Source organism: Tachypleus tridentatus, chromosome 1 (genome assembly GCF_004210375.1).
Source record: "Tachypleus tridentatus isolate NWPU-2018 chromosome 1, ASM421037v1, whole genome shotgun sequence".
Taxonomy (NCBI): Eukaryota; Metazoa; Arthropoda; class Merostomata; order Xiphosura; family Limulidae; genus Tachypleus; species Tachypleus tridentatus.
Window position 1 is genome coordinate 52046544 of NC_134825.1, and position 13356 is coordinate 52059899.

Sequence of the window (13356 nt, forward strand, 5' to 3'; positions counted from 1 at the left end):
ATCGTGGCTCTGTCAGTCGTTCATTGTTGGCGTTAAAGATTTATAAACTTAGAGCTTCATTTTATTGATTTATGATAAAACTTGCAATAATACTGAATGATCTTACATTAGTACATTCCATTTATAAATAAGTTAGTGATTTACATATATATTTATGCTCTAGTTCTTCGTGGCGTTTCAGAATTAACCGAATCATAAGAATGTTAATAGGTATATCTTCTATTTTTCAGGTTGAGCTAAACATCTTGCACTGATGGTTAAACTGGGAAGGTGAGTAAATAGTATAATAAATAGGTAAATTGGAAAGTAAATAGGTAGATATGTATGAGTAATTAAATTAGGATTTAATGAGCAAATAAAGTGAGTAGGATTTGGAATTAAGTAAGTTGTTAGGAAAATTAGTAGTAAGTTAGAATTCGTGGAAGGTTGGCAAGTAGGTAAGTGTACATATAGCTAATGAAAAAATAAAAACTTACATGTAGTTCCATATATAGATGTAACTGGACTGGGACTTGTCTACTGACAAAACATCTAACATATATTCAATGTGATTGAAACTGTCCGGATCTTGTACGTTCATAAATATATACATATATGTCTGCTCTTAGGGAAAATCGCGTACAGAGTTGCATTTTTAATGTTGTGTATGTGTAATTAGGAAATAATGTACACTGTCACAAGCGTTACTAATTGGTAATTATATACACATTTATTAATCTAGCTAACTGGATCTCTGATAGTAAGTTTCTAAGAATAAAATATCTAATCGTGCACGAAAGTAATCGAAAATCATATTCAGTTTCTCAAAACCACTTAGGAGCCACATGCACATTATCAATCAAAGATAACATGCACAGCCCCACGTCTAATACATCGCAAGTTACTTACACAATTTTAATTTAGAAGTTCCATTAAGTCTCACGTTACCTTTCGAAATTTCTTCAAGTCTCGCATAAAATACACTGAAAAGTCTATAATCATTCAGATGTACAATTAGTATTTACTGAGAGTAAAACAAGCTCAATTGATTCAAATTCAGTGACTTTAAATATGTTAGCATAACACAGGAACAATGGACATTATTCAAAATATTCGCGAAAAATTCACGATTTTCCAGGGTCTCGTGTATTAACTGCAACTATTACTCATTTGACACTTAAAACCAGTTGGTGCTGAATCCACTGTTTTGAAATCTATGTTTCTAGTAAACTGACGTCGTGACCTGATGTATGTATAAATATGTGTTTGTGCATGCGGAACAAGCCTCCGAACAATTAACTTAAAACAAGAGCTTTGTGTTTGAACCGGATTTGGCGTGGCTTGTTTCTCCTGAATGTCTGACTTCGAACTAAATCAGTTAAACCCAACAGGAATGAAGCTAGGCCTAACAAGACAAGATGTAGAGTTTTATGCAATACGCTACTCTAGAGAGTGTTTCGGTTTCAGGCTTTATATCCGTTACATTATTAAGTGCCCTTTTCCAATAAATATCAGCGCCATCGTTTATGAGGAATTTTAATCACTAAAATACTTCTCTAACCCCATTTGTTTCAATGCGTATTTATATCGTTTCTTATACAATATTGTCTCTTTAATAGTGCTATAATTGAAAATTTCAAATTACAGAACATCGCAATCGCGTGAAGAACGCCATGAAAACACGAGAAGAATGATAACAATAATAAAATACATACATAAACAGGTAATAGTTTTATGTAATTTAAGTACTGCCCCTTGATGGTTCTGCACGGAGACTGATTACTTTTAACGCTAATGTATGGAGTTCATTTTCTGGGATGGGACATTATCCACCTTTCCGTCGAAAACAAAACAGCCTTTTGTGCTAGCCTAGTAATGACACCTGTTTTATGCCATTATAATATAGCTATTTTGATGTAATAAGATTCGAGTCTTTGATCCAATACAGACTTGCAGAATTTTTTATTTTATTTTACTTATTCCCCATCAGCCTGAGAGTAATCTTCAAACTAAACAGGTTGATAACACTATTGTTTTCCTGTTTACAGACAAAATACCTCATTCAAAGAATAATAAAATAATCGCTGGTACTTTACAAATAGTTGTGTCCTTGCTGCAAGCAAGTCTGTATTGGGTTAGCGACTTGAACTTTAACTATCACAATCAAGGAGCATGCGCATTACTGCCTTTTAATAATTCTGGAATTTATAACCACCTAAGCAGAAACTGTAGCGAAAATCCAAACACTGAACACTTTAGAATAATAAGCTCAGTGAAAAATGAATGGACGCTAAGAAAAAAGAAAGCTCTCATATTTCTTAACCTGCAACCTGCGCTGAACCATCAACTAGCTACGTCACTGCATCTCAAGCTATGACCAACTCATCTTTCCTAAGATGGGTGAAAAGTGAAAACTTCATCCAATAAAGAAGAGTCAGTATCTACTGAAATGGAAAAAAGAACAAACTGTTATATTATGTAATAACTTAAGTAGAATAATTAGATTTGTAAACTAGAATAAATATTGCATTGCTTTGTTTGTTATTAAACTCCAACCTACACAGTGCGCTGTCTTTGCTTTAAACATCGGATTTCTAACATTATGTGTGTGTTTTTCTTATAGTAAAGCCACATCGGGCTACCTGATGAGTCCACCGAGGGGAATCGAACCCTGATTTTAGCGTTGTAAATCCGTAAACTTACCGCTGTACCAGCAGGGTGCTTTTTAGCATTATAAACCATGAGGTTTACTGCTGAACCACTAGGATGCTACTGATTGATAGGTAAATATATTGCTACTAATGTCATTGTTCTCAAAATTTGGTTTATTTGTTTTTGAATTTCACGCAAAGGTACTCGAGGGCTATCTGCGCTAGCCTTCCCTAATTTAGTAGTGTAAGACTAGAGGGAAAGCAGCTAGTCTTAGGCTACTCTTTTACCAACGAATAGTAGGTTTGACCGTCACATTATAACGCCCCCACGGCTGTTAAGGTGAGCATGTCTGGTGCGACGGGGAATCGAATATTTCGTAAAGAAAAACCGACTTTTAGTGTGAAATGATGCAGACTTGGTAGTTTTTTTCACAATATAAGAAAAGTGGTTTATTTCTATAAAGATAGACGATTATATGTGTACAATATCAGATGTTTTAAAGAAATTCTGGTCGTGGTATACAAAAGAAAGATTTTATTTAAAAAGACGTTGGTTGTGAGGTGCAGAAGGCACTGATTTGTTTATATCTGTATTTTATAACAAAGCTACTAAATCCATCTAGCCCCATTTCCACTGACCAGAAACTAATCAGCAGTATCCTACCACTAACTATGAACGGCAAAAGATTAAACTGTCACTCTTTTAATACGTCCATAGCTGAAAGTGTGAAGAATATTTTTTGGTGCTGTATATATTCCAACTTGCTCGTCAGCTCCAAAATCCAGAGCTCTCTACCATAGGTATAACCTATGCCCAATTTGCTTGTAAAAGTATCGAACTTGACTGAATGAAAATTACAGGTCTCTTAATAAAAGGTATAGTTTCTGCACTGTATTGACAAACGTGTACTTTTCATAGAAAACCGCTGTCTTCATAAACAGGCGAATATCACTTATGATCTAACTCATGATTAAAAAGACGCGAATATAACGTGGCCGAATATTTTTATGAGCAGTTGTGACGTAGCCGTACAGCAGTTAGCTTTATACCAATAGGAACCAGTTTGATTTTATATGCAACCAAACTGCTTACCGAAGACTTCGCAGACGTATCAAAATAGAGTTGTGTAACATATGTAACATTGTTTCATTTTATATAAGTTTTTGATAGAATGTAATATAAGATTTCGTTTATAAAGCACTGGGTTCGCTTTACAAGAAAATTATAGATTCGTTTACATTGTTAAGGGATCACATTGTAGAATGTGCACGTTTGTTTGTAAAGACATTCGAAAGTACAGATTTGTTTGTAAAGACAGAGTGTTTACCATGGGTAAAGTAGAGGTTTGTTTTTAAAAATAGAGGGCTCATCGTATTTTTTTGTAAAAACAAAGGGTTTGCCATGTATAAAATACAGGTTTGTCTGTAAAAGTAATGTGTTTGCCGTGTGTAAATTATTAGTTTCCTTGTAAGAAGACACGATATGGCCAAAATGGTTAAGGCGCTCAACTCGTATTTCCAGGATAGACGGTTCGAATCCCCGCCACACCAAACATGCTCTCCATTTAAGCCGTGGGTGCATTATAATGTGCGATCAATTCCATTATTCGTTGGTAAAAGAGTAGCCCAAGAGTTGTCTGTGGGTGGTGATGACTAGCTGTCTTCCCTCTAGTCTTACACTGTTAAATTAGGGACGTGTAGCGCAGAGAGCCTTCGTGTAGCTTTGCGCGAAATTCAAAAACAAACAAACAATCCTTGTAAGAAAAAGAAAGAGATTTTATCGTGTGTAAATGCGAGTTTGTAAAGTTAGAGAGTTTACCGTAGTGACGTGCAGGTTTGTTTGTAAAGACAGGTTTACCGTACGTGAAATGCAACTTTGTTGTTGTTTTGAATTAACCATAAAACTACACAGTGGACCATCTGTGCTCTACAAACCACAGGCATCGAAACCTGGTTTCTAGCGTTGTAAGTCCGCAGTCATATTTCTGTGCCACTGGTGGACACATTTCTTTGTAAAAACAGAAGACTAATTGTGTGTAGAAAACTAGTTTGTTTGTAAAGACAAAGGGTTTACCATATGTAAAGTGCAAATTTGTTTGTAAAAACAGGTGGCTCATCATGTTAAAAGGTTTGTTTGTATGGACAAAGTGTTTGTCATGTCTAAAGCGTAGGTTTATCTGTAAAGTGGTTCACCGTGTGAAAAGTACCGGTTTATTTGAAACGAAATTGGCTTCACAATACATAACTATATTTGTACATATATATATATATATATTCCCACCAGTTGTTGCATATTCATATATTTTTTATGCAACTGGAGAACATAATGAGACGTGGAGAATAACGTAGTTGTATATAAAAATTAACTTCCCCGTGGAGCATATAACAGAGTAACGGTTGAAGTCTCTAAGTTGGTAGAATAACAAAGAAGCATGACACAATATTTGTATACATTACATAAATGTTAAATTCTGCACTTAGTCATCAACATACACTCGCGTACGTGTGTGTGTGTGGCTGAAACACCTTTATATATTTTCCTTTTTTTAAATCCTACACCTTTTCAAATATAGTGGATATAATCTCATTATCATATGTATCATAAATACCATTCGTAAAATATTCTATTTGTACACATACACACGCACATGAATTGTATATCTAGGAATAAAGGTATTGGAGACAGGTGAAAATCCCTCATCATATTGCTCAAATTGAAATATATATCATACATAATTTGTTCACGACGTTACAGCTGTCACACCTGCGTTTGGCTTGATACTTGTAGAAACCTGTTTAAATTTATATGTAAACCAATACGCCTCCGGAAGTCTCCGTCTGTATGCATACTGTACGTTAATACTGGTGTTAAGTAAACTTCGTGTGTGGATATGTAAAAGAGATTATTTTGACCTTCGGGTACGGTGTGTTTTCTTTAAGTTAACACGCATAACTTTATTGCTTCCAATAACTACTTAACGTTGTTTGTTTGTGCTGTCACTTTCATAAGTCGTTTTTTTTTTTTTTTACTTAATAGAAAATACATTTGTGTTATTAATATAAAATCCAAATATAATTTCCCTATGACAAGTATGGCTCGTACTACTTATATAATGAACAATTAATGAGACATTTAAGGGTAAGACCAACTTTGAAACCTCTTCTGCCTTTATGTTTAATGTTTTGCCCATCAGCTGTTCTAAAGTTGTGACCAGGTTCATTCATGGCTGAGCTAATAAGGTCATGTCTACCTTAGGTAACTTTCTACCGATCCATTGTAATACTGCAAAACTGATTTTAGACTAAGGGGTAACTAACGTGCTTGGCATGTGTAACCCTTATTTTACACCCTGTAAATACTGTTGTCAAGTCAAGAAGAAAGCCAGTTAACAGCACTGTGTTGACTTTGGAGCTAAACCAAGTCGTTATAATTTATATCGCCACATCTTTCCTTGTCTGTCTGACGACAGTGCATTTTGGCAATACCCTAGTAGTCGTAATACAAAAGGCTTCATCATATGGCTTTCGTGTCCAAAACTAACCACTTTTCCTTGTTATCTTTCTATAATCTATCTAGTGGCAGAGGACCACACTTCTTCAGCGTCTGTTTGAACAGTTGAATACAAGCATTTCGTCTGATAACTTTCTATAGAATAGGACGAATACCAGTCTCATTGTCAGCTGTTTGAGATTTACTACAGTTTAACAGGTATTTCGTTAAAGCGACTTGTATACGCGACTTATGTCGCTTTTCTAGACGGAGATCCTTTTTAGTTACATTGTCCGGGGCATGTGAGCTGCTTTCGCCTCTGAACCTTTGTGTTTGTGGATTTTCACCTGCAATAAGGTGCCGCAATTTGATGGGAATGTATACCTGTACAAGGTATTTTTTCTGCATGGTCCTAGTTCGAAAATTGATTCTTATTCCTTTATTTTCACGGACGCCCATAGAAATATTTTCGGGGAGAAGGGATGAAACATATATATAGGAGATCAGCTTTTACGGCGTAAGTCAACAGATCAAAATAATATGTGTTATGTGTGCTTAAACACAAACATACATTTACAGTTTTAATATCAATTACTAAAATCATGTTTAGTTTAACTACAATATTAAGGCTACATCATAGTACGTACAATTTTTTGTGTGAAATATAATTGGGGTAACGCCCCTTCCTGTGAACATCCACGTTTGTTTTACAATGCCACTAGGTACAACGATATCACCGTCTTGGAAGTTGTAAATCCCAGATCTGAATGTATGAATACTTTGTATCTGAAAGAACAGCTACACACTTTTCCCTAGCACAATTAATTTGCTGGGTACCACCCCCACCCTATACTTAAGCACGGCAAAATGTAATTGAGAAGCATAATGTATCAGAAACAAATACAAACTCGGTGACTTGTCAACTTGGAAACGTTTTGAATAATTTTAAAAGAATCTGAGTTTCTGGCCATCCATAATATTCATGCTCCATAGTTAATGCGGATTTTAAAAAAAATCTCAGTAACCAATATTAAGTCTTTTTTTTATATGACATTATTTTTTTTCATGGTTTTTGTTCAAAATGTTCAGCCAAATTAAAAGAAAAGGTCAGTGGTGAAATACAAATAAAATCTAGAGTAAACTGAATTACAGAAGTGGGCAAAATTAAGCTTGAGACTGTAGACCACCAATATATTATTTCCTATATAATCATACTTAAGTAAGTTGTAACAACATGTTTTGAATGAAATATTGATGGTACTCTATCTAAACAGATTCACCTGACAAGCAAGCTGTTTTCTTGTACTCGGGACGCCTTTCAATGTATCGTGAATGAACACCTTCTTAGCCTATAGGAAAATGATAAGAAAGAATCTTGTAATGGTTCAAAAACACAGCTTAAAGGCCCTACTTCAAGAATTGTGATAAACAGAAATTTTATCAGTTCGCTAAAGAAATGTTGACGATGATATCCTCCAGGACTGTTTGTTTGTTTTTTGAATTTTGCACAAAGCTACTCGAGGGCTATCTGTGCTAGCCGTCCCTAATTTAAGAGTGTAAGACTAGAGGGAAGGCAGCTAGTCATCACCACCCATCGCCAACTCTCGGGCTACTCTTTTACCAACGAATAGTGGGATTGACCGTGACATTGTAACGCCCCCACGGCTGAAAGGGCGAGCATGTTTGGCGCGAGAGGGATGTGAACCCGCCACCCTCAGATTACGAGTCGCACGCATTAACACGTTTGGCCATGCCGGGTCTATCCTCCAGGAACTGATTATCGGATCAATATTTTTTAAATGTAAAAATCATTAAAATTGTCAACCTCAACTTTCACAGTGACTCGCATGTAATACCTTATTATTGGAGTTGAAATGAAATTAATTATAATGACGTTAGCGTCGCTATTGGATGGACACAACAATATCAACATTATCGAATTGAAATGCCAAGCAAGCTGGGTTAAATATGAAGGCTGATGTCTGAAATCTATGGTTAGTAATATTTTCAGAAAAGTTTACCTTGATTCAAAACTTTCTTTGAGAAAATATTATGCTATTTTTACATTCAACTATTAGAGTAGCCTGCGTTGCTTCGATGAAAATGACTAAATATCCCGAAATGTTTTGATTAAATCAATCATAATAATTGTAAATTTTTTGCAAAAAACCAAAATGATTTCTTTACCTAACTGAATATTTTATTCAAAATAATAATGTGCAGAAAATTAAAAATTTGTTAGAGCTATTTAAAGCAAAGCAAAACCGAGTACTTTGCTCCTGTTTCTTACACGTGCTTCGTATGATATTTCAAGTTTTCAAAACAAATTTACATATTTTTGGTGTCCTGATTTCTGCTATGTAGTCAAGTGTCGTTTGTAACGTATTCCGACTATACTATCGTTCCATTTAATAAAGAATTGATTTATTCTCTTCTTGTTGTAACATAAATTAAATGAAAATTTGTCGATACCAAACGTTTTTCTAAAGTTATCACATAGCTGATTCTTGCGAGTACACGCAAGCAAAGGAAGATATATGGCTTAAGCAAGCCATGTTCGGGAGAAAGTATCAGTTTTTTTCAGTTGAGAGTAGTCAGAACGTATACTTGTACATGCAGAAGAAACAAAGAGAGAAAGCAAAAGAACTTAAATGAAGGCTCCAAGTTTTTAAAGCATTTTGAAACATAATTGATCAGGATAGAATGATTAGAACTCCTCACACGAAGAAGAAACACAAATAACAGCTGTCATGATTACGCATTAACAAAAAACATGCAGCCTTTTTAACTTAGACCAATTGATCGTTGTTTTTGCCAAACTTTTCTATGTTGGTCACATTGGCTTGAAAATGATTTATGAGACTGTGGCCAGATACCTCACATTACTACCCGCACAAAACTGTATCTTTATCTCAAGTTTGGAGTTTGTAGCTTTAACGATGTGACTGTCTGTGCATAAATAACATATATCGATAGATAGTTTATTTTTCACTCTCTTAAAATTTATTTCATAACAACACAGTCTGAGTTTTATTTTTCTGTCTGCTGCATTTCATTATTGTTCTGTCCTATTTCATTGTTGTTCTGTTTCTTGTCCTGTCTAATGCATTTCATTGTTCTCTTGTGTGTTGTATTTAATTGTTATCCTGTCTGTTCTATTTCATTGTTGTCTATGGATTCATTTTTATGCATTTTAGAATTTCTGAATAGTATCAAATTGCGAGTGCAAAAGAAAGAGAAAAACGCACATTAAATAACTTCTCGTATTTTATATTATTTCCTAAATCACTTCTACGTTACAATCTCTTCTTCGTTTCTACACCTTATGGCCCATTTTTCATTTATCTTTATATTTCTTATAAAATATTTATTGGTAAACATATCAAACTTCATGAAATAATGTTGAAATACGTATATATAATTTTCTTTTGTATGTTCTATGTGCCATATATCATATATAGATATATTGATAGAGAAACATACGGTGCGCTATATCCGATTAACTTTCAGTCACGTTATTGGCTTTATAGCCTTGTTTTAAATCAAATGCTGAAGAGTGAAATAACTTTTGAAACACCCTATATTTATACACTACGCCAAACATTGAACAGTACAAGGTCCCCTAGTAGCTTAGCCGTACGTTTCAGGGCTTATAACTCTAAAATACAAGGTTCGAACTTTGCAACAGACACAGCCCAGATAGCCAATTATGCGGCTTTTGCTGGAAACAAATAAAAAAAATAAGTTTTAAGATCATAACATTTTACTGTAATAACTTGACTATTCAAAACATCTTACATCTTTGTTTATTAAAAGCATAATAGGTATCACGGTAAAGAAGTGTACAAAATGACCCAAAACATGAAATATTACAAAATGAAACTGAATTGAGAATGCAACCTGCGTGTACGTACAATACATTGGCTGCACGAAAATGTACAAAGAAAAAAAAACATGTCTCAGGATTATCTGAAGATCATTCTATTAAACTTTAAATAAGCCTAGTAAGTAATTTCAGAATGCATATATGGTGGTACTTAAGCATAACCAGTTTTTAAAATTGTCTGCAAAATAATGTGTGTGCAGTGAACCGTTCTCTCTCCATGTATTACCAAACAACAGCTAATTGCTGCTATGAATGTAATCTTAGTGCTTTATGAATTAGATTTTTACTCTTTACGTTTTTCTTTTCTTCTTTACCATCTTAAAGAGACTGGCAGTTATATGAAAAAGAAAATTATAATATTTATACATAAGTGTGTATAAATCTGGCATGTGCTCAGCCAAGCACATCACCGACCTCGGTGACTCAAGTTACTAAACTATTTCTCCGAGGTGACCCTGTCCGTCTGTGTAATTAGTGAGGCCCTTCATCTTTGATTTCCTGTTTAAGTTTCCTCTCCTGTAATTCTTGTGTTATTTTAGAGGAGATAATCACCTGGAAACAGCAATTGAAACAACCTGATCACCACCGTATATCAAGGTTATGGAGTGTGCGAAAAAGGGGTGTTCCCCTCCAGTTAATTTGTGAACATATTAGTCGATGTAACGTTTATACAGAATAAACATATGCAGGAAAAAATAAAGACAGAGCAGCCCTGTTGCTTGTTTGGGTTTTATTTCTCATATTGGGGAACTACGAGATAATGCTGAAAATATTAAACTTATTTTAAAGCATGCAATGGTACTACAAACACAAAATCGATTGTTACATTTTTCCACAACCTGATACACATGAACAACTATGAAACCATTGCACTTGTTTTACCATAGTAATTTCGCCTAACTTTTATTTGAAGAAATAGAAAGGTACATTATTAACGTTGTAATTTTATTTCTTTTCAAGAAAATTATTAAATTGGAAGTGAAATGTGGAATGAAACAAATTGAATAGTAGTTAGAACACATGTCGTTAGCTGTAAAGAACAAAAACAAAACCAGTAAGGTTCAGGGCAGGCTGAGATAGTGGGGACTGCAAATCCTTTCTGTCTGGTGGCCTAATAAATTAAAATATCCGTAGACCTAGTAAAAAAAAACGAATTTTACGAAACGTTCCTGACCTGATAGAAGTCACAGTTCCCTTTCTAAAAATCTTGGGTCCGTCCTTACATAGTGTATTAATACAAAATAGCAAAGATGGTAGCTACTTTATTAAACTTTTTTTTTTCCTGAGCAAGTAATTATAATGAATTTGAAACGTAGAGTAAGTTAATCAAAACTTGCAAGGTAATTATGATGTGTTTCATTGGGTTCTTAAATTGTTCATTAACTCAACTTGAACTGTGTTGTTATTTTTATGTTTTACGTACAGTGACATATTTGTTTAGAATGTGTATTTATAGCAAACCTACTATGACTGTCTGCTGCATGGCCAGGTGGTTAGGGTATTCTACTCGTAATTCGATGGTCGCCGATTCGAATCCCCGTCACACTAAACATGCTCGTCCTTTCAGGCGTAGGGGCGATATAACGCACAGTCAATCCCACTATTCGTTGGTACAAGAGTAGTCCAAGAATTGGCAGTGGGTGATGATGACTAGCTGCATTCCCTCTACTTTTGCATTACTAAATTAAGGACGACTAGCTCAGATAGCTCTCTCATAGCTGTGCGCGAAATTCAAAAACAAACAAACTGTCTGCTGTCGTCCATAAGCAGAGAGAAGGAATCCAATTAGCAACATTCTACCACCCACCATCTACGCCAATGAATTGACTGTCATCCTTATAATACATTCATAGCTTAAAGTGCATGGAACATTTTGCAATGTCGCACGATTTTGAACTCAGCCAGCCAGATCCGGAATCCTGAGATCTACCAAAGGGCAAAATGCCAGTTAATGCAAGTTTTAAAAGTTGTTTCAGAATTTCTTGAATAGCTGAAATCGTACATACAGATGAAAAGAAATTGAGAATGTATTTATGAATTCTTTGTTCTTATTTGATAATAATTGTTCTTGGTTATAAAAATTAGCTGTTATAATGTTTACAACGGAGAAACGACTATGAAAACATAATAAACATAATGCCACATTGTTAAAGCAAACAAACAATGATATTATTTTAATTTACTACTAGACGGCCACTCTCTGTGGACAATGCACTAAAACTTGTCGTCGTTTATATATGAAGTCGATATAACTGTTTTCAATATGAAAGGCAGTTACTCTCCATTGCGATGTTCTGAACTTTAAAAAATGAATCTGATAGCTATTGATGCACACTGTTTTTTTTTTTTTAAAAGAAAACCAGTGGGTTTATAGATAAACCAAGTTCTGTCAAAAGTAGGAAATAAGAGTATTACTATTTGAAAATCAATGGGTGTGTATGATAATGGTTTATTGAGATTTATTATAACAAAAACTTTAGCATTGTTAAAAGCAGTTTCAAATAATTTCATCATCTTAATTTACACTACGTTTGACTTTACTGTCTCCTTACCTCTGATGCTGCTTTAAGAATTGTACTTTTTCATTTGTTCATCTTTATCACAGTGTTAATTTGTTATTGGTCGTAAAGTTAATTGTTTGTTTGTTTTGAATTTCGAGCAAATCTACGCGAAGGATATCTGTGTTAGCTGTCCCTAATTTAGAAGTGTTAATACTAGATGGAAGGTAGCTAGTTATCACCACCCACCGCCAACTCTTCAGCTACTTTTTTCAACCAATGAAGACTATGATTGTCCGTAACTTGATAACGTTCCCACAACATGTTTGCTGTGACGGGGATCCGAACTCGCGACCCTCAGATTACAAAGTTATTTGTTGCATGTAATAAAATACTATATTTTGTGGAAAACTCGTTCATGATTATGTTTGCTAGAATTTTCAGAAATGGCAAGAAACTGACTGATAATTATAATTATAAAAATCCTTGACTTAAATTAGTAACTTTCACCAATCCATCTAAATTTGCTGTTAATTCGGCATGAATAAGAAATAGTTGCTGTTTTCAAATAATTAAACTAACTATTTTCTATTGTAGTATTTTCAAAAATGTTATAAAAAATTTTTATAACCACGCCAATAAAGCCATTAGTGTTTGTGCTGTACTATAAAAATGTTACTGCTGAAATGATTTTGATTAACTTGTTTCTTATAGCCATGCATTTACTTGAATTATTTTACGTTTTTTGTAGCTGTTGGTGACCTTTTAAGTGGCACCTGGTCTGTTGTTTTCTTTAATGGTAGAAATTTAAAACCGTCATTATATGCAAAGTACAGCCCTTTTTTAGGATTG

The 13356-nt window shown here is 34.3% G+C and overlaps 1 protein-coding gene across 1 annotated transcript in view; it reads left to right on the forward strand.

Moving 5' to 3' along the window:
- Positions 1-257: 257 nt before the first annotated feature.
- The window catches only part of LOC143232434 (uncharacterized), a gene marked incomplete at its 5' end in the record, with an annotated part of 167779 nt that continues 154680 nt past the window's right edge, over positions 258-13356 (forward strand). Inside the window, one exon of the mRNA XM_076467892.1 lies at positions 258-270. Within this exon, the coding sequence (XP_076324007.1) occupies positions 258-270 (13 nt within the window). The remainder of the gene's footprint in view (positions 271-13356) is intronic.